Raw genomic sequence first — 21989 nt, 5'->3', positions numbered from 1 at the left:
TCGAAACAAAGAATCGGAATCGGAATCGCTCGAATTTAAACGATACCCAACCCTACCATTGACACATGTATACTTTGACTCTTGGATGCAAAAAGTTTTGGCATTCCAAAGCCCATATCGCTCTTCTCAACAAGCAGCGGGACAAACTGTGGGCTCCAACCAAAAAGCACTTACACAAGGTTCCATCTTGCTTGTGACATAAAAAAAATCACAATATACATACCAATGCGTCATGGCTAATTATGCAAATTAAGTGATGGCATCTTCTACCCCCCAACTAGTGTTTTTCTTTATTATATAGAATGTAGGAGAGCATTAAGCCGTGTGTAGGCTTCAATGTGATAAGTTTTCCAATAAAACAAAAAACTTAGCAATCCTAAATGAGCAGCACATGTTGTTAAACAATAGCACTACTATTATGCCAAAACCAGCAGAATAATAATATTAAAGTCCTTATTGAATAAATCGACAAGAGCAGATCTTTGAAGAAGATCACTGTTAAGTGTACAGAGACGTGTAAGGAAATATTATCTGTTTTTATCCTTAGACCAAGTTATAGAGAAAAACAAAAAAATCCTCGCATTTTAATTGAAAAAAAACCCACCTTCTAATTAGCACTGCTACTTCAGTTGTCACTCTGACAGAAAAAAAATAGACCAAAATCCTTATTCTTTGTCTCTAATTCATTATCGACAAAGTCACCTTTAGGGAAGCTCAGTCTACAAGTACCTGTGAAGTCAATCTCCTCTCTCGTTAAGTACTGGCCACTGTCTGCTCGGCGGAAAGTCTGGCCCTTGATCAGACCCTGGACGAGCAACTTCCTAAAAGGCTCCCTAGAAAAAGAAAATAGTGAAATCATGCACATAATTAAATTGTGTATGCACTAACACAGGGATTCTTAACCTTTTTGACCTCGGGGCCCAACATTTCCACTGCAGAGCGGCCTGAGACCCACTCAAATATTAACACTGAATTTGTAATCTTACTTTTGATTTGAATTGTATTCAATAATTATATAACCTAACCTACTTACAGTTCAACAAGTTAAACCTTGTCAAGTGACATAAAACCATGAACCATGAAAACCAAAGGACTCCTATAAAAGGATGAAAAAATAAATGCTCATACAATTACGCAGTGATAAAATAAATACATTGTAACTTAATTCCATCCATCAATTTTCTACCGCTTATTCCCTTCGGGGTTGCGGGGGGCGCTGGAGCCTATCTCAGCTACAATCGGGCGGAAGGCGGGGTACACCCTAATAATAAATAATATTGATGTATGTTTCCTAAATAAACTGTCAATAAAGTTTAAGTGCAAATAAAAATTAAGCTTTACCACTTTAGTCATAATTTTTTGCGCTAAGAATATTCTCTGTGGCTTTAGCTCCAGATTTCTTGTTTGTTGGATATTATCATTACTACCACAAGTGGTGGAAAAGTGTATTACAACAGAGTACTGCTGCGGTGCATATGAACCACAGCTGAGAAACAGATATTTTTTGGCAGCCCTCTAATGGGCGCTCGCCCTATGGTTAAGAAACACTACACTAACAGAGGTGACAAACAATGCAGCGCACCTGTGAGCGACAAGCCCCTGGTCCTTGCAGAAGTGACAGAGGAAGCGAGCGTAGTACAAATGCATGACCGCATGCTCTTTGCCGCCAATGTACACGTCCACAGGCAGCCAGTGATCTGCTAGGCGGCGCTCAAAAGGCCTGAAAAAAAGAGTGGGTACAGGATTTTTTGGGGCTTTTAAATACCTCTTTCATGCATTTTATTGTGTAATACACATACTTGCCAACCTCGAGACCTCCGAATTTGGGAGATTGGGGGGTGGGGGTGGGCGGGGTCGGGAGGGGTGGGGCCGGGGTTAAGGGGGAGGAGTATATTTATAGCTAGAATTCACTGAAATTAAAGTATTTCTTATATATATATATATATATATATATATATATATATATATATATATATATATATATATATATATATATAGTACAGTAAACAGTAATGAAAACACAGTTAACTGTACTGTACTTGCTGCTTACTTAAAAAAAACACTTACCTTTCACTATTTGAGTAGCTTTTGTTCTGCCATTTGAGTACTGGCGAGCGATCTTTGAATCCGGGAACATATCCTTCACGGATTTGTTGAAAACATCCGCAAATGAGAACGGAATGTTGCTTGCAAGGTGGCCCATAATACTGCGTTGCAGCCGCCTTGTGCTTCTCTGACCGTTCATGAGTGACTATATCCATTCGGCCACCGTGTTATGGGTTATAGATAAACCTATGGATAACAGAGACATATATAATAGTCTCCTTTTCAGGTGAGAGATGACGCTAAAGACAGTGCCTTTAAGGAACGCCCCCAATATAGTTGTCCGGCTGGAAATCAGGAGATTTTCGGGAGAATGGTTGTCCCGGTAGATTTTCGGGAGAGGCACTGAAATTCGGGAGTCTCTTGGAAAATTCGGGAGGGTTGGCAAGTATGGTAATACATGCATGCAGCATGTATAGACAGGAGAGTAAAAAAGCTAATGTGTTTAATACAATTAAAAAGAAGTATTTAAAAAAAGCCACTTTACTTATTACGGTTTTAATGTGAGCAGCAATGTCATTTTAGACCATATGAGGTAAATGAGGGTTTTTAAAGTCACCCAGAAGCGCCAGAAGACGTCAGGGAAGGATGTTAAGTACTTGAAAAATTCAGAAAAACATCAATTTAAACATATTTTACAAAACTCCAAACAAACTTGCTAAGCAAGCTTCGATAATGTCAAAAGGCAAAACAATAGATTTTTAGTTTCTATGCCGAGAAAGAAAACGAAGCAACATATTATATTCTTTGAGGGGAGGCTGAGTGTGCCACACCATGACAAAGAAATCATTACGCTGCAGGAATTAATTTTAAAATGGTATTTAGATTTACCACCCAAAGACTAATCTAAAATAAATAATGTACCATAAAATATCAAAACATAATCTTAGGGCTCCACTAATGTTACTGTTTTAATGAACTTTTTCACAGCAAACATATTAATACATTGGCATAATTATCTGAAAATTACAAAACTATTTCCATTAACGTTTGATGAGGATCTGGATTGGAGGCTAATAAGGGTATTTACAGTCCACCCCTGAGTATCATAATGGCACCCCACTTCAGTGGATCCGAAAGTAGCCTAGTAATTAACAAACAAACAGACAAAAACACAGACTACGCAATTGTTTAGCTTTTTAAAATTTTGTAAACAATTCAGCCTTGGTACAAAGTCTGCACTCTGTTAAAGGCCTACTGAAACCCACTACTACCGACCACGCAGTCTGATAGTTTATATATCAATGATGAAATCTTAACATTGCAACACATGCCAATACGGCCGGGTTAACTTATAAAGTGCAATTTTAAATTTCCCGCTAAACTTCCGGTTGAAAACGCCTTTGGATGATGACATATGCGCGTGACGTAGCCAGTGAAACAGAAGTATCGGTAACCCATTGAATCCAATACAAAATAGCTCTGTTTCCATCTCATTATTCCACAGTATTCTGGACATCTGTGTTGGTGAATCTTTTGCAATTTATTTAATGAACAATGAAGACTGCAAAGAAGAAAGTTGTAGGTGGGATCGGTGTATTAGCGGCGGACTACAGCAACACAACCAGGAAGACTTTGACTCGGATAGCAGACGCGCTAGCTGACACTAGCCACCGACCGCACGGATGATCGTGGTGAAGTCCTTCGTCCTTCCGTCGATCGCTGGAACGCAGGTGAGCACGGGTGTTGATGAGCAGATGAGGGCTGGCTGGCGTAGGTGGAGCGCTAATGTTTTTATCATAGCTCTGTGAGGTCCCGTTATACTAAGTTAGCTTCAATGGCGTCGTTAGCAACAGCATTTTTAAGCTTCGCCAAGCTGGAAAGCATTAACCGTGTATTTACATGTTCACGGTTTAATAGTATTGTTGATTTTCTGTCGATCCTTCCAGTCAGGGGTTTATGTATTTTGTTTCTATCTGCATTTGAGCCCGATGCTATCACGTTAGCTCCCTAGCTAATTTAGCTTCAATGGCGTCGTTAGCAACAGCATTGTTAACCTTCGCCAGGCTGGAAAGCATTAACCGTGTATTTATATGTCCATGGTTTAATAGTATTGTTGATCTTCTGTCTATTCTTCCAGTCAGGGATTTATTTATTTTGTTTCTATATGCAGTTAAGCACGATGCTATCACGTTAGCTCCGTAGCTAAAGTGTTTCGTCGATGTATTGTCGTGGAGATAAAAGTCACTGTGAATGTCCATTTCGCGTTCTCGACTCTCATTTTCAAGAGGATATAGTATCCGAGGTGGTTTAAAATACAAATCCGTGATCCACAATAGAAAAAGGAGAGAGTGTGGAATCCAATGAGCCAGCTTGTACCTAAGTTACGGTCAGAGCGAAAAAAGATATGTCTTGCACTGCATTCTAGTCCGTCACTCTAACGTTCCTCATCCACGAATCTTTCATCCTCGCTCAAATTAATGGGGTAATCGTCGCTTTCTCGGTCCGAATCGCTCTAGCTGCATTGAAAACAATAGGAAAATATGAGGAGGCGATCAACTGACTACGTCACGCTACTTCCGGTAGGGGCAAGGCTTTTTTTTATCAGAGACCAAAAGTTGCGAACTTTATCGTCGTTGTTCTATACTAAATCCTTTCAGCAAAAATATGGCAATATCGCAAAATGATCAAGTATGACACATAGAATGGATCTGCTATCCCCGTTTAAGTAAAAAAAATCATTTCAGTGGGCCTTTAAGAGACATTCTAGTTACATATGGTACTGCTACAACAACATACCTTGCGGTGGCCTATACTGTATGTGCACACAATAGCATGTCAACCTGATACACATGCTTCCTATCTGTCTGTCCAAACAGTAATGAGCTTTGAGGACTTCACCAACACCCATCTTATTAGCTGGGAAGTGGTGATGGAGAAAGACAGTGTATAAGATGATGGCTTGAGTCAGGACATTATGTCACCAGTTACACAGGTCTGATGGTCAGCACAAGGCTGCTATCTTCAACATGTGTCACACATGGCTCTGGTAATTACCCTCCTCCTCATCTCTCTGCCTGTCTCTGGAGACTGGTGTCTGGTGATAATTGAACCTCGGGATAAAGTTAACAACTGGCAAGGCTGAAAATAATTCGGCCTTTGAGCTGGCATCAGGCCGGCACTCCTCTAATACATCACAAAACACACACACACACTTCTATTTCCTCCCTTCTCTGGCTTTCTCAGCACGCCAGGCTTTTCATCATTTCCGTACACGTAAGACTCAGCAGGCCCACTGAAATACACAAATAGTGTAATTGCTTTTTCTGTTGTGCCAAATCTGCCCTGCTAAAAAAAATGATGGGTTGACGGAAGTCCTTTTAAAGCGGATTTACAGCTTGGTCAAGAAGCTGGGGAAAATACTTCTCTTTTGTTAAGCTTTGGGTATCACCAGCATCCCAGCAGGTGACAGCCATGGCTCCATAATCTAATCGCTGTGGGCAATGATTTCAAGCATGTGTGTTTTTGTGGGAGTGTGTGCAAGGGGGTGGAGGAATATCCACACGCTATAATATGCATGCTTGAAATAGCAAAGTGGGTGAGTGGGTGATATTAGACATAATCGTGTGCTTGAGTCTACGTTTCCTTGTGCATGCACAATCTCACTGACGGGATACAATAAAAAGTTAAATCATGAATAATAATAATTTAACACCGTCAGCAAGTCAGTGATTTACCAATATGTTTTTGACTGTGGGTGTGGTTTGTAGTGGCATGCAACTGTTGGGAACAGTTTCCTGTTTGTTTTAGAAACATTTGAACTCAATCATTAACGAGCATTCTAGTGTAAAAATAGGTCAACCAAAGTAAAACACACCTAAAAGTATTTTCTGAAGGCGATTTCATGGTATTGCCTTCTTGCATATCCTTAACTGTCTGTTTTGAAAATATCTGCTAAAAGTTGATTACCGTATTTTTCGTAGTATAAATCGCAGTTTTTTTCATAGTTTGCTATATACTCCGGAGCGATTTATGTGTGAAATTATTAACACATTACCGTAAAATATCAAATAATATTATTTATCTCATTCGCGTAAGAGACGAAGCAAATGTCCGCAATCGTCACACACACGTCAACCAATAAGAATTTGGCGGGGGCGGGTCATGGCAGAAGTGCATTGTGCGTCATGGCAGAAGTGCATTGTGGGTCATGGGATGCTAACTGCTGCTACATCCGTAGCTATTAAAATGGATTATTTCAACATTGGCGGTAACTTATAAAAACTGAGAAGGGCTGAACTAAAATGGCACCGAAAAGGAAATCATATACTGCAGATTACAAGCCGGACGTAGTGATATGTGCAGCAGAAAATGGCGATCGAGCAGCAGAAAGAAAGGAAACGGCGCATACCAGAGGCGACACCGGGGAGGAAGATTTAATAATTAAGATAAGATAATTAAAATAACTAATTAAGATTAGGAGTGACAGATTGTTTGGTAAACGTATAGCATGTTCTATATGTTATAGTTATTTGAATGACCCTTACCATAATATGTTACGTTAACATACCAGGCACGTTCTCAGTTGGTTATTTATGCGTCATATGGCGTACACTTATTCAGCCTGTTCACTATTCTTTATTTATTTTGAATTGCCTTTCAAATGTCTATTCTTGGTGTTGGATTTTATCAAATAAATTCCCCCCCAAAATGCGACTTATACTCTAGTGCGAGGTATATATGTTTTTTTCCTTCTTTATTGTGCATTTTCGGCCGGTGCGACGTATACTCCGGAGCGACTTATAGTCCGAAAAATATGGTAATCAGTTTAGAAAAAATATTTTAAAAACATCTGAAAGCACGTTTGGGTGGGACACTATCATCTTCTAGTAATCCTGGAAGTACTGCAAGTTGTCCAATTGAATACAACAGGAAGTAAACAACAATCATTCAATTCTAAGCTATAATTATTAATTGGTCAAACCACACCATTTTTCAGTGGCTTTTGAAGAAACATTTTATTAATGGGTCATTCCATCTAATTGTAACTATTTGCGTCCTCTGGAAATTAAGTTAAATCTAAAATTATTTTTGTTATAAAGCTGGGTTTCCTTTCACATTGTATTTATTAAATATGCAATCAGATCAATTTAAAAGCTTGATGTACAATATTTATTTCCGGAAGAAAAATATACATAAACTGTCCTGTCGGTGATTTGAATGGTGCAACTTTATTAACCTCTGTGCAAAAGGCAGTCCTGATCTTCTTATACATTTTCTTTAAGTTTCCAGTGTCTGAAGCCTGTTGTATCTTCGTACAAAGATTCACCAAGTAGTTGTTGGCACATTTTCTTATCTCCGGCTGTAGTTTGGACTTAACTGCTTTTAGGTGACTGATAGTGCTGTCTCTCTGTTGGATCCTTTCTGTGCCCATGGGGGTTTAAACGTTTCTCCTCTAGTAAAGGCAACAGTGTTGATGCGTTGATTTCAATCCAGTCCTCTAGTGATGTTCTTGTGATCCCATAAGTGTAAGAAGCTGACTCATAGATGGCTGTTCTTAAACCAGACAACATCATGTCAAGTGCGAAGTCATCCATGTCTTGTAACAGTACCTCTAAATGCCTTTCAAATGATACATTTGCCTCTTGGTTGCTTTTCTTAGTGTTGAGCTTCAGTTTCCTCTATGTCTTTGTTTTCTGTATGTTTCTTAAGCATCACTTTGCCCACGCGACAATAAGCAAGTGATATGTGTTGCAGTCTGGACTGTGATATGACCTTGTAAATTTGACGGTGTTGATGTAAGCTCTTTTAACAATTAATTACGAAATCAATTTGGTGCCTGTGGCCCGATCTTGGGTGACGCCACGCAAAGGACGTATCATGCAGATCCTTTGCAGGCCACAGGAAGGTCAAAGGTCCATCCATCCATCCATCTTCAACCGCTTATCCGGAATCGGGTCGCGGGGACAACAGCTCCAGCAAAGACCCCCAGACTTCCCTCTCCAGAGCAACATTAGCGACTTCCTCCTGGGGAATCCCGAAGCGTTCCCAGGCCAGAGAGGAGATGTAATCCCCCCATCTGGTCCTTGGCCTGCCGCGGGGCCTCCTCCCAGTGGGACGTGCAAAGGTCAAAGGTCAGTTCACTTATTTATTTATCTGAACATTCAATGATACTAATATTAGGGTGGTGCAAATCTCAGCACATTTCTGTTACCTAAATTTGTTTTTTGTTGAATTACTGTAATGTGCTTAGTGTCAACATACTTGCTTAAATGCCATCTGGCTATATTTCACATATTTTTGAAGTGAAGTGGGAAGGTAATTATATTTATATAGTTATTTTTCTCTGGAGACTCAAAGTGCTTTACATTGTAAAACCCATTATCTACATATTTAAGCTACATTTAAACCAGTGTGGTTGGACTAGAACCTTCAAGTTGCTGGCACGGCAGCATTACCAAGCAAGCCATGCTAATTATATGGTAAAAATTCACACCTGTTACTTTTTTTCTGAGTAGTCCAATATGTGAGATGGCAAAAAAGGCAGAAATGCAAGTTTATTTTGGGGGAGTTACAACGAGCAAATGTCATCGATTCAGTGGAATGGCTTTTATACAGACAAAAAGCCAACAATTTGAAACTAGTGGACAATTTGAAAGGCATTTAGCTGACTGTGGCCCTCACCTATGGAACAGCCGGCCGGAGAGCCTTAAGACTGCAGAGACCATTGATATTTAAAGGGGAACTGCAATTTTTTGGTAATTTTGCCTATCGTTTACAATAAATTATGTGAGACAAGAAGGGCTTTTTTTCCAGATAAAAAAAAATACGCTTGAAAGATGCAGCTAATGGGAGTCACCATTGTAGCCTTCAAAGCTCTCTAAAGCAACTTCAAAACCCTCCAACAATGTTTTATAAACCCAGTGCAAGTCTATATATAATGTAGTAACAAACATGTTCACAACAATATGTAAAATATGTTCAATATTTACAGTATTTTCATCATTTCAATCATTGAATGATTTATTTTGCGCATTGGTTTGTGTTTCCATAGCAGCACGTCTGACTTCTGGCAACATGTGTGTTCCTACTTCCGGAATCAAACACAAGTGAGTTTTCTAATCATGGCAGACTTGTTAACAGACACCGAAGACGACCATTTTTAGACAAATGAGGATTCACAACCTTATACTTTTTAATGTAAATATACTGCTGCTTATAGAAGCGAGCATGAAGGAAGAGTGAGACATTGGAGCAGACGGAAGCTGAGAGAGAGGGATGAAAGCCATTTTGACGATATAAAGATGGAACTTGGAGCTAAACTATTTTAACATAAATGGATTGCTTACCTAAAATCAACAGGAAACTTCCCAGGCCAGCTGGACCAGACAAACAACTGTGCATCCAGGGAGCCACTTTTAATATCAATCATGATACACCATGCGTGTTATTACAACTACAGTACATACACTGTCTGGCTAGATGTGTACAAACAAAACATGAAATGTGGGCTAATACTTTACAAATACTGTAATATGATTGTTCATGTTTTTCAGTCAGTAAAAATTGGTGTTGAACGCAGTGTTGTGCATTACAAACTATGCATGTTTTGTGTTGTTGTAGAAGCTAGCTTATCTCTTGCCGTAGTTAGTTGTGTTGTTGTAGAAGCTAGCTTATCTCTTGCCGTAGTTAGTTTTTACGGCTAATAGCGCAGCACGCCGACGTGTTAGCACGCTAGAAAAGAGTTCCTCAGTGTTCACTTTTACAATAACAATGCCGCTTTAGATTGGTTATTATACAGGTTACAAAGAGTAAATGAAGTATTGTTGACTGTTTTTTAATGCAGTTTTACAGTGATTCAGAAGTAGAATTGATTGCTCCCATTAGCTGCATTGCTAGCCACCTAGATTGAGACAATTTTTACATGTTAAAAGGCCAAAAAAACAAGCTTTTGTCTTCTTGTCTCTCATAATGATTGTGAACGATAGGCAGAATTCCAAAAAAAGTGCAGTTCCCCTTTAAGGGAAAAAAAAAACGTTAAAGGCACACTTTTTGATAAGGCTTTTTAATTTTAATGATCAATTTAAACTTTAATTTGACTCCTAATTTTTATTCTGTTATTTTATTAATTAATATTAATTATATTAGTCTCACTATTTTATGTTCTTATTAATGTATTAATTATTTTTACAAATATTTTAAAACATGTTTTTTATATTATGTTAAATTTTAGTTATTCTCCAGTGTGGCGTTTTTCCTCACTCCTCAGTGCCATGCTGTGTTTTGTTATTGTCAACAGTGCTATGGGTGCCTCAGTGCATGTTTCTTCTTTTTTTTACTGGTGTAAAGCCCTTTTTGTGTTGCAACTTGCCTGTGCATGAAAAGTGCTATACAAATAAAGTTTGAATGATTGGATGGATAAAAACAGCAAAGTGAAGTCATAGAAGGATGCTGTCCGTACCTTGTGGTGTTATGTGGGTCGGTGTATCTAAAGTAATACCAGGCTGAGTCCACAAAAGTGTCCATGGTGTCAGTCTCTCTTTTTGCTGGGCCATTGCATCTGAAAGCAGTTGAAGGAGACAAATAAATAGATATCAAACTGTCGAGTTAGCAAGCCAACACATGAGCGACATTGTTTGCCTGCAAAAATGTCAAATCTGTGTGATATTTATATGTGATAATTGTGTGGGTGTGACGTTGCCTCCATCTGGCTGCAGAGGTCATGTCCCTGCAGACAAGCACAGCTTAAAGCGGACTGGCACTGGAACATTGGTCTCATACCCCGACTAGCAGGCTGTGCTAACAAGGGATTGGCTGCCAGGCTAAACACACACCATCATGTATTTGTATTGGAAATGTCACCCTCTGCCCCCTTTTTACCCAAGCCAGACACAGTTTGGTTCATGATGCGAATTTGCCAACAAAACTTTTGACAGTATACAGAATAGAACATTTGACAAAACATAGAAAACAAATGTTTGTTTCTTTTTATATTTAAATCAGGAAGAGGAACAGTGAAGTCATCTGCTTATCGCTTCATAATGAGTCTCAACAGAGTTAAAAAAAGTCCCAGGCTGCAAAAAACAACAGATGCAGCTCTTTCTGTACTTTCCTGAACCATATGTCTGGTCTTATTTCTGTCTACCTGGCTAACATTTTACTAACACAAAATAACTTTAGCTCTACATGCATCCATCCACACACACACACACACAAATACACACTATTTAGTTAAACAAGATTCATCTGCTGTATTCCCCAGATTTACTTTTCTGTAAAAACGGCACCTACACAGAATGGGGAAACAAGTTCATCCTGTCAATATTTCACACCAAACACAGGCGGGACGTCGTCTGTGTAAAAGGAAATACACTCCACACTCTTCCACCTTGTTGTGTTAAAAGCAATGTTACTGTCTGACAAGCATGTTATACTTTACACTCACGTTTAATAATAGACATTATTGATATAAATGTGTCCCGCAAATTTGAAAGCAAAAAGCCAACAAAGGAGTCCTCAACAAAATGTATCATCCTTGCTGGCAAGCTAGCAGCTAACGTCCCTCCACAGTGCAGCTTCTAAATCACCAATCCTCACCTCCATGGCGCAAATAAACTATGTTTCTTACATGTACGACTATCACTAGAAGACGAGGAATGACTAAACATGTTACACACGACACACCTTGGGAGGAGTTGCTAAATATAAACAGTAGTGGGCGGGTCGATACAAACATCGACAGTCAGGATACCAAAAATAGCATCAGTATATGGTGAAAACTATAGTAATTAGATCACTATTTTTCAATATCAAAATACGTTTTTGGCGTCTATTTTATTGTTTTCAAACTCAGCAAGTAAGTCCCTGGACACAGGAGGACTTTAAGGGAAAAAACCAAAGGATTTAAATCAGAGCCAATGGTAGTTGTTGCTCTTTTTTTCCCCATTTATTTTGAAGCATTAATTTAATTTAAAAAAAATTATGTAATGGAAGTGAATAAGGTAATAACATAAATATTAATTGATCTTGTTACACTGCCATTCTGTGTTTTTGTCTGATTATAATTTAAAATAATTTACTCATTTAGTGATCCTGAATATTTTAGGTAGGAACATTGTTATTGCCAATCATCATCATCGGCGGTCACTCGAACGAGTATGACGATCCTCCTGGTAGGGGTGTATCCCTTTATGGAGGATGCCTGTGCGTGGCTTTGTTTAACGTGGGGAGACTGGTGCACAGACAGTCACCACACGATCCTTGACAGAATCGGGTCAGGGTCCAGTGGCATGGAGTCCAAGACGACTGGGCACCCTTTTGTGCTGCAGCCTTCTTCCGCCATCGCAGCCGTTGTGGTAGTTCTTAAATCTACCGTCTTCCGTCTGCTCCGCCGTTGATGTCTTCACCGTATCCCTGGTTAGGGGGCAGTCACGTACTAGGCCTTTGCCAAGGGCCACCTGGGGTAACAGTAGTAAAGGGGTTAACCTCCTGGTGCCCCAAGACCCCATAGAGGAGCCTCCACTGCCGGATGCACTTTAACGTCATGCCCAGGACATATTGCCAATACTGCTCCAGTAACTACTTGGTATTGGATAGATACCCAAGTTTGTGGTATCGCCCAAAGCTAATTTAAAGTATTCAAACAGAAGAATAAGTGCTTATTACATTTGAACAGAAGTGTCGATAGTAACATGTTAAAACAAAAATAACCAGATACTAAGAGTACATTAACAAGTAGATTGATAATAGTTTTGATAAAATAATCCAACTGGAAATGACTAAATCTATTACCGCATACGTCAGCAGCCAGATTATGAGCCTTTGTAACCCATTTTGAAATGGTTCTTTTGTAATTCACATACCAACATACTGTATATCGTTACCACGGGAGGCTACAATATACAGTATATTGCGACATACAGTAGATTCACATCAGACACTGGCTCTGACATCACTACATACAGTATCTAACTGTCTGATTGCGGGATGCTGTGTTGATAAGTGTGAGTATATTCCGCCTTCGCTAGTTTTTGTTTTTAACTGTAAAAGTGGCTTATAATATTTACATCTTCTGTTATGGCTGTGATGCAGCTATTTAATGGGAATGTGTTAGGCAACTTGGTCTCTCCATTTGTGTCAGTGCTGAATATACACAACAGCGACAGAAAAAACCCCACAAGGGTTAGTATCAAGGCTGTGATTACGAAACAAGAGCATGATGTTGCCTAGCAACAATACTAAGGTGCAGCAAGGTTAATATTTGGAAGGTGGGCATTATTTCATTAAATTGAAAAGGCAGGAGCCACGCAAAGGCTATCACCAAAGAAAGCAGGAATAGGAAAGAAAGCAGAGACACCAGTTAGGTTTGCTGCTCAAGATTTCACACATTTCGCCTCACACCAGACTGGCCAATAAGAAGCCAGGGAGCGGTGAGTGGACAGCTGGAAAAATTGTTGGCCCTTCTTGAGCCATGAGAGAAGAGCAAATTTGCCTCCTAAAGTGGAAATTCAATAAATTCGGAATAACCTATATAGGCCAAAAATATGCACACACAGAATGCTATGGAACTACATTAGGAGGATGAGGGTTCTGCACCCTGAGGCAACACTGAGTAGTTGTGGATAGCATGGGACCTCAGATGTGGTCAGCAAGCAAAGTTGCCCTTGTCGGGCACCAAGCCCCAATTCCCATATTAACCTCTGCCAAGTGTGAAAGTGAGAGGTACTGTATTGTAGGTTTGTGGTTTAGCAGTTATCAGGTTTGTGCAAACATACAAACACACAACTGAAATCAAATGTGGTGTATATATGTATATATGAATACAAATGTGGATAAATGAATTCATCCTTCACCCCAAAATGCATATAGTAAAGTCTCAAAAAGTATACATCTAGAATAGTCGGTGTATAGAAAAAATAAAACGAAAATAGAAATGATCACAATAAATAAATGTGAATGTGAAATTGTACTCACTTCCCTAGTGAGTGAACACCTAAATTAGGTTACTTATAGAGGACCTATTATGATCTTGATCTAAATTTAAAACACTTCCTTGTGGTCTAGATCAGTGGTTCTCAAACTTGTTTTACGAAGTACCACCTCAGAAAACACTTGGCTCTCCAAGTACCACTATAATAACCAATACAGTAGCATAATAGGCCTAATGATTCATTAAAAACAAGGCAGAAGTTTTATTTAGCAAGTATATTTGATCTTTTTGGCCGCTGTAATATTACACACAGTTTGACCAGTAACACTGTGTTTGAATACATTGGAACATCGATTCACGAAAGCCTCTATTTGCATCCTTTTCGATTTACAAACGTTTACATCGCGCCAAAATATGCCTCTGTGTGTGGGCCATGACTTGTCATACTAAAGCTTCATTCATTTATTCATTCATTTTGTGTGCAGCTGGAAGCCCTTACGAGGCTGCCATTTTGATGACATCACTTCCTGTACATGCGGGCACCCGTGCGTCATATCCTGTTACATCCTGCGCACTCTAGTGCGACCATTTCGAAGAGCTTTGAGACTAGTGGTACTTCTGACTAGTTATTTCCACATTTGTGGTATCCTGCCCCGGTCAGAGCAGATTCAGCCGGACTTAGAGATCACTTGTTGAATCACGTTGTTTGAGTCTGTATGCAAGCTGTTCAATTGTGGAGGCGTACCCAACCCTCTAAAGCCTCAATTTATTTTTTGAAAAACTACACTTTAATCCCAATACAGCCCATCACTCACTACCACAAGCCCTCAGCCACTACACTCTCAAAATGAAGCAACAAGGGGTAGCACTTTGTAATCTGCCCTAGGATTTGGGACACCACTTGCAGCATTACTGCATAGTTTACATTCGGGCACCTAAGCGACTATGTAGTAAAATTTGCACATCCGTCCCACCTAGAGTTGTCCCGACACCAATATTTTGGTACCAAAAATGTATATTGCTGTTCGATACTTTTCAAAATAAAGAGCACCACAAAAAATTTCGTTATTGGCTTCATTTTAACAAAACATTTTATGATAAAACTTATGATCAAACATGTTTCTTATTGCACCCAAATAGCAATTTTAAAAGATTGGAAATCAAATAAAAGGCGCATTAAACAAATGGGCTTTTCTTATTGCACTCAAAGAAAAATTTAAAATTATTTTACATACACTACCGTTCAAAAGTTTGGGGTCACCCAAACAATTTTGTGGAATAGCCTTCATTTCTAAGAACAAGAATAGACTGTCGAGTTTCAGATGAAAGTTCTCTTTTTCTGGCCATTTTGAGCGTTTAATTGACCCCACAAATGTGATGCTCCAGAAACTCAATCTGCTCAAAGGAAGGTCAGTTTTGTAGCTTCTGTAGAGAGCTAAACTGTTTTCAGATGTGTGAACATGATTGCACAAGGGTTTTCTAATCATCAATTAGCCTTCTGAGCCAATGAGCAAACACGTTGTACCATTAGAACACTGGAGTGATAGTTGCTGGAAATGGGCCTCTATACACCTATGTAGATATTGCACCAAAAACGCATTTGCAGCTAGAATAGTCATTTACCACATTAGCAATGTATAGAGTGTATTTCTTTAAAGTTGAGACTAGTTTAAAGTTATCTTCATTGAAAAGTACAGTGCTTTTCCTTCAAAAATAAGGACATTTCAATGTGACCCCAAACTTTTGAACGGTAGTGTATTAGATATAGCCTGCCATAATCTAGAATTATGTTAGAACATAATAGAAAGCTTTTGACATTGTATTAAATTCTTCATGATTTATGGTTGCCAATTTTAATACTATTATTAGTAAGTACTGAAAATAATAAGGCTAAAATTACTCCAATTAAACAAGTAGCAGGTAAAACACACAATTTTAAAGATAATACACAAATGAAATAGTGGGGATTTGTTACGAAATTCCGTCAATTCACTTGCATTAGTTTAAATTTACGCGGGCCGTTTTGACTGCGCTAATAATTTTCAACGAGCCAATAGCTGTTGAACATCTATGTATCCGTATGTGCACAGGGGAAGCTGTTAAATACATTACCTGTCACTCTTTAAACTCCTTGTGCAGATCTGAGTGTTTGTTTGTTTGCCTAAGTTTGAAGCAAAGGTGGTAATGCTGTATTGACACATTTGGTGATTCATGAGAAGCGATAGAAAATGAATGGATGGATGGATGTTTTAAAGCATCCATATGTGTTTAAAGCGTCATCTTTTATTGATAGTTTTGAAGTCCAAATACCTCCATATTGCCTTTTACGTACCATTTTTATTAACCAGCAGAATTGCTGTTTTTTTGTCATTGACGGCGTGGCGAAGTTGGTAGAGTGGCTGTGCCAGCAATCGGAGTGTTGCTGGTTACTGGGGTTCAATTCCCACCTTCTACCTTCCTAGTCACGTCCATTGTGTCCTTGGGCAAGACACTTCACCCTTTGCCTCTAATGGCTGCTGGTTAGCGCCTTGCATGGCAGCTCCCGCCATCAGTGTGTGAATGTGTGTGTGAATGGGTAAATGTGGAAATACTGTCAAAGCGCTTTGAGTACCTTGAAGGTAGAAAAGCGCTATACAAGTACAACCCATTTATTATTTATTTATTTATTCCTTTCGACCTTTTTCTGCTTGTATGCGCTCAGTGTGTGCGTTTTGACACACGAATGCACCTTACCGCGCCTCGGCTCAGCAATGTCACCGCCACACCGCAGCATATGTGGATGAAAAATGACTACTAGTATTTTCCACAGGCAGTACCTTTTTTTTAATTCATTATTACCACTGTAGTTTATTAGTAGCGGTGCACCGTACAACCCTGTAGTCCCACCATTACACAACACACAATAGAGTTAACGGCTTAGATAGTTCGTTTTTTTTAAATTCATCATGTTTTGGTTGTTGAATATACAAAGAACTACACGGAAAAGAAGCCGCCATCGACGACCGTTGTCTCTTGTGAATTTTTTTAAGGTATATAGCGTTAATGTTTTCACATTCACAAGCTTTATAGTATTAGTATTTTAGTAATATTATTTAGTATTTTAGCCTAACGTTAAAAACTAACATGTAACTTATGCAGAAATTGTGGAATTTTCTCTGCCCCTACCTGAGCGAGTCAGCATCTGAAATGCCTCACTCTGAAGGGCTCGATTAATTTGGTATGCCCACTACCCCTACATGCAAAGAGTCATTAGGACATCACAAACTTCACGGGAACGCGCAAAATGTAGGGATAAAGCTAAAAAGTCGGGTTAGGGGGTGTATTGGGACTGGCCCTTAATGTCCAAATAAGTACGTCTACCTCGCTGTGACATCATCCCATAGCCAGACTGCAAAACTCTGCATACAAAAGCATACAAAACTGCGTGTTAGCTCACATCATAATGCATCAACTAGGGATGTCCGATAATGGCTTTTTGCCGATATCCGATATTGCCGAAATTTTAATTACAGATACCGATATCAACCGATACCGATATATACAGTCGTGGAATTAACACATTATAATGCCTAATTTGGACAACCAGGTATGAGAAAATAAAATAAGATAAATAAATTTAAAACATTTTCTTGAATAAAAAAGAAAGTAAAACAATACAAAAACAGTTACATAGAAACTAGTAATTAATGAAAATGAGTAAAATTAACCGGTAAAGGTTAGTACTATTAGTGGACCAGCAGCACGCACAATCATGTGTGCTTACGGACTGTATCCCTTGCAGACTGTATTGACATATATTGATATATAACGTAGGAACCAGAATATTAATAACAGAAAGAAACTACCCTTTTGTGTGAATGAGTGTAAATGGGGGAGGGAGGTTTTGGGGGTTGGTGTACTAATTGTAAGTGTATCTTGAGTTTTTTATGTTGATTTAATAAAAAACAAACAAACAAAAAACCGATACGATAATAAAAAAACGATACTGATAATTTCCGATATTACATTTTAAAGCATTTATTGGCCGATATTATCGGACATCTCTAGCATCAACCTTATGATTTGACACTTTGGCGTTGCTTAACAGGAGCATCCGACCTTGTAACAACATTAATAAGTCAAAAAATACTAAATTCATCATAGGTTCCCTTTTAAAAATCAATAAAACAATGAACCAGAAAAGTGCATTCAAATGTTGCTATGATATATTTTTTTAAACTTTTGATAATTTTGTGTTTTTTTTAGTCGGTGTGACTACAATCCAATCAGTTGGCGCACATATGAAGACAGCGTGGGCAATTTGAATTTAAACAAAGGCTCCCAAACGAATAGCTCGCAACTGCGAATCAAAATCAAATCAAAGAGTCTTTCGAAAGACTCAACTCCTTCACGAACGTAACATGTCTAGTTCCAACTAGGGCTTGCTAAAAGCATATTTAGCGGTCTAAATTTAAAAAACAAGGCTAGATTTAGGACAACACACTTTCAATAATTTGCCAGGAATCGATTGTGTTGATAGCAGAAGACAAATGGGCATTTAAAAAAAATAGAATCAGTCATTTGTACCAGTTGTTTTTAAATATTTCAAATAAAAGAACCAGGAGTCCAAAGGTTCTAAAACAGATGAGGCAGAGACCACCTCTTTGAAGGTGCCTTCATGGATTGTGATGCTCCATCTCTTCCATTCCACGCCTGTAACAGTGTCAACTACTGTATGTGGCCTGTCTTTACCTGGGAATTTACACAACACCACCAACTCCTGCTGCAGCCATGCCAAGCTGAGGCAGGGTTCAGTTGGCAAACCATATCACAACACTGCAGAGATTTGACGTCGTGTAGAGCGGACAGCATATGACTTCCTGAAGGACAGATGAAACTCCATCTCAGCCGCTCAGCTCTCATCAGCGTGTTCTTCTGCGTCCCACTCAAACTTTAATTGGACATGCTCGACGAGTGAAGGGAACACATTTCCAACCGACACTTAACAACGGAGGGGAGACGGGGAGTGAAGCGATAACGGAGTGTTCGCGATTGCAGCCATCAATCACCTCTGATGGGAGGAATTTTGGTGGCTTTGTGGAAGCATGTGAAAACAATCTGATGACTTGTGCCATCTGTCTCTGATTGGGCCATTGTTTTAATCTGTACGGTGCCACGGTGATCACTTTAATTCAGGAAGGGATCCTCATGTCAACAAAGGACGACAGAAGACGACGGTTTCATAGTCAAATAAAAAGAACCGTTTGTTTGTCTTACTTTATACACCGGCACAATAATTTAATAAAATATGAACACGATGAATAACAAGCATCTAAACTTAAATTTTGCAAATCCATTTGCTACGCCAACTTGGGCGCTTGCAGGTAAACAAACGAATACAAGAAGAATACAGAGGAAGACTGTACTACGATTTAAGTTACAATTATTCAGGATTTCTTCTTTTCTAGCTTAACCAGGCCAAACATTGAAGATGTAAAACATGCATTTCTACAAAGCGGAATATACATTTTATTCGTTCATAACTTTATTAAGTCATGTGGATCACCACAGGATTGTCAATGAAGGATGACGTCATTTTCAGACAAGCGATTGGTCAGTCTGCGGGGATTTTATCAGCTCTTATTTGCGAAATAGGAAAAAAAAAAGTTTTTTTTTTTTTTTTCTTGTATTGGTTTTAAATGAAAATGATGGAAAGATACACAGTTTCTTAGTAGTTGTCTTTATGGCTTTTACACAACAGGTTTACAGTTCAACAAAACAAATGTTCCCCTAAAAGCTGTGAAGTGAAAACTAGAGTTTGGATCATTATTAACTTGCTAATTTGTTCAACACGGTTGTTCAATGTGGGTCTGGTCATCATATTCTCTTTGGGGTTGGTTGTCACACACAGAAAACTCATTATGATACTGTTAGGCATCACGGTGGAACAGGGGTTAGTGCATGTGCCTCACAATATAAAGGTCCTGAGTTCAATCCCGGGCTTGGGATCTTTCTGTGTGGAGTTTGCATGTTCACCCCGTGACTCAATATGGAAGCACTAAAAACTACACGCCACACACGCCGTCTGCCATCTGCCATGAACAGTGAAAACCGGGATTCATCCGTGAAGATAACATCCATCCAATGTGCCATACGTCATTGACTGTGAGCATATGCCCACTCAAATCGGTTACGACGACAAACTACAGTCAAGTCGAGACCCCGATGAGGGCGACGAGTATGCAGATAAGCTTCCCTAAGACGGGTTTCTCAGTTTGTGCAGAAATTCTTTGGTTTTGCAAACCAATTGTTGCAGCAGCTGTCCAGGTGGCTGGTCTCAGACGATCATGGCGGTGCACTTGCTGGATGTGGAGGTCTTGGGCTGGTGTGGTTACACGTGGTCTGCGGTTGTGAGGTCGATTGGATGTACTGCCAAATTCTCTGAAACGCCTTTTCCAATTTAAGGAAATAAGGAATATCTTGGTAGGTAGGTGCTGTAGTCTTCTAGTTAAGCACAAGAAGTCTTCAAGCTAACAAATTAGTGAATGCCACCAGATTATCTTTGGATTTGCTGAGAGAAGATGACAGAGGGGATACCCCGAACAATCCACTAAGGGGATTCGGTTCAATCCTTTTGCCAATTACCAAAGACAAAGTATTACACATTTCTGTCCAATAATTGCACAGGGATCGGCAAAGCCAAAACATATGTATTAAAATATCTGTAGACTGTTGGCACCGATCCCATGATTTAAATACAAAACACAAAACCAGTGAAGTTGGCACGTTGTGTAAATTGTAAATCATTTTCAAACTATATTCAATTGAATAGACTGCAAAGACAAGATACTTAACGTTTGAACTGGTAAACTTTGTTATGAAGCCACGTGTTACATCAACGTGGCTTCATAGTAAAAGAGTGCGGGTACTAGACTGGCCTGCCTGTAGTCCAGACCTGTCTCCCATTGAAAATGTGTGGCGCATTATGAAGCGTAAAATATGACAACGGAGGCCCTGGACTGTTGAACAACTTAAGCTGTACATCAAGCAAGAAAGGGAAAGTATTCCACCTGAAAAGCTTAAAAAATTGGTCGCCTCAGTTCCCAAATGTTTACTGAGTGTTGTTAGAAGGAAAGGCCATGTAACACAGTGGTAAAAATGCCCTGTGCCAACATTTTGCAATGTGTTGCTGCCATTAAATTCTAAGTTGATCATTATTTGCAAAAAAAAATTTAGTTTCTCAGTTCGAACATGAATAATCTTGTCTTTGCAGTGTGTTCAACTGAATATAAGTTGAAAGGGACTTTCAAATCATTGTATTCTGTTTTTATTTACGATTTACACAACGTGCCAACTTCACTGGTTTTGGGTTTTGTAATATCTCACTTTGATTTATAGGATTATTAAGCCCTTTGCAAATGAAACTGGTAAGGCAATGACCACACCCGCCGGACGTCGCTGTTAAATTAGAATGGGTCATCGCAAAAAGATGCAAACATCAAATCTACAGCAGTGGAGGCTCCTCCATAGAGGTGGAGGAGGCCTGGCCTCCCCAATAATTTGAGAGAAGAGAGAGATTTAAAAAAAACAATAAATATATTTATTTTATTTATTTATTTTAACAAAAAACATATTTTTTATTTTTTATATTCATATTATTTTAGTTTTGTTCATAAATCTAAATGTCCCCATGGCTAAAACCCAATATTGCAATTGTAAAGCAACAGGCCAGATTTCCCTATCAGTTTGTATTAAGGGAGGCCAGGCCTCCCCTAGGAAATTAGCTTCTCATAGAAGTCAATGTAATGCATGCTTTTTCATGCCAATATGTGATTGGCCAGATCACTGAAAATGGGTGGGCAACGGAGGCCTGGCCTCACCATGCATTGTGTCCAGGGCTGAAAGATTGACATTTTGTTCGTCCAATCACATGCTACTGGTTCATTTGGAATCAATCCTTTCCTTTCCTAATCAACACAGAAGCCATTTTGAGAATTCGCCAGCCACTTCAGTCAAACAAACACTCGCCATAGTGGCT

At 39.1% G+C, this 21989-nt stretch overlaps 1 protein-coding gene across 3 annotated transcripts in view; it reads right to left on the bottom strand.

The window, feature by feature from the left end:
* lars2 (leucyl-tRNA synthetase 2, mitochondrial) overlaps positions 1 to 21989 on the bottom strand; it is a 108424-nt gene that overhangs the window by 24709 nt on the left and 61726 nt on the right. For all 3 annotated transcript variants that reach the window (XR_009827757.1, XM_062063068.1, XM_062063069.1), the window contains exons 13-15: positions 10505 to 10603; positions 1583 to 1720; positions 730 to 833 (exon numbers count right to left, since the gene is read on the bottom strand). Coding sequence is in view for 2 of the 3 variants with exons in the window: in XM_062063068.1 (XP_061919052.1) it covers positions 730 to 833; positions 1583 to 1720; positions 10505 to 10603 (341 nt within the window). In the remaining variant the exon portion in view is untranslated. The remainder of the gene's footprint in view (positions 1 to 729; positions 834 to 1582; positions 1721 to 10504; positions 10604 to 21989) is intronic.

Source organism: Entelurus aequoreus, linkage group LG11 (genome assembly GCF_033978785.1).
Source record: "Entelurus aequoreus isolate RoL-2023_Sb linkage group LG11, RoL_Eaeq_v1.1, whole genome shotgun sequence".
In the NCBI taxonomy this organism is placed as follows: Eukaryota; Metazoa; Chordata; class Actinopteri; order Syngnathiformes; family Syngnathidae; genus Entelurus; species Entelurus aequoreus.
The sequence above is the reverse complement of the archived record's forward strand: the minus strand, read 5'-3'. Positions and strand labels throughout refer to the sequence as shown.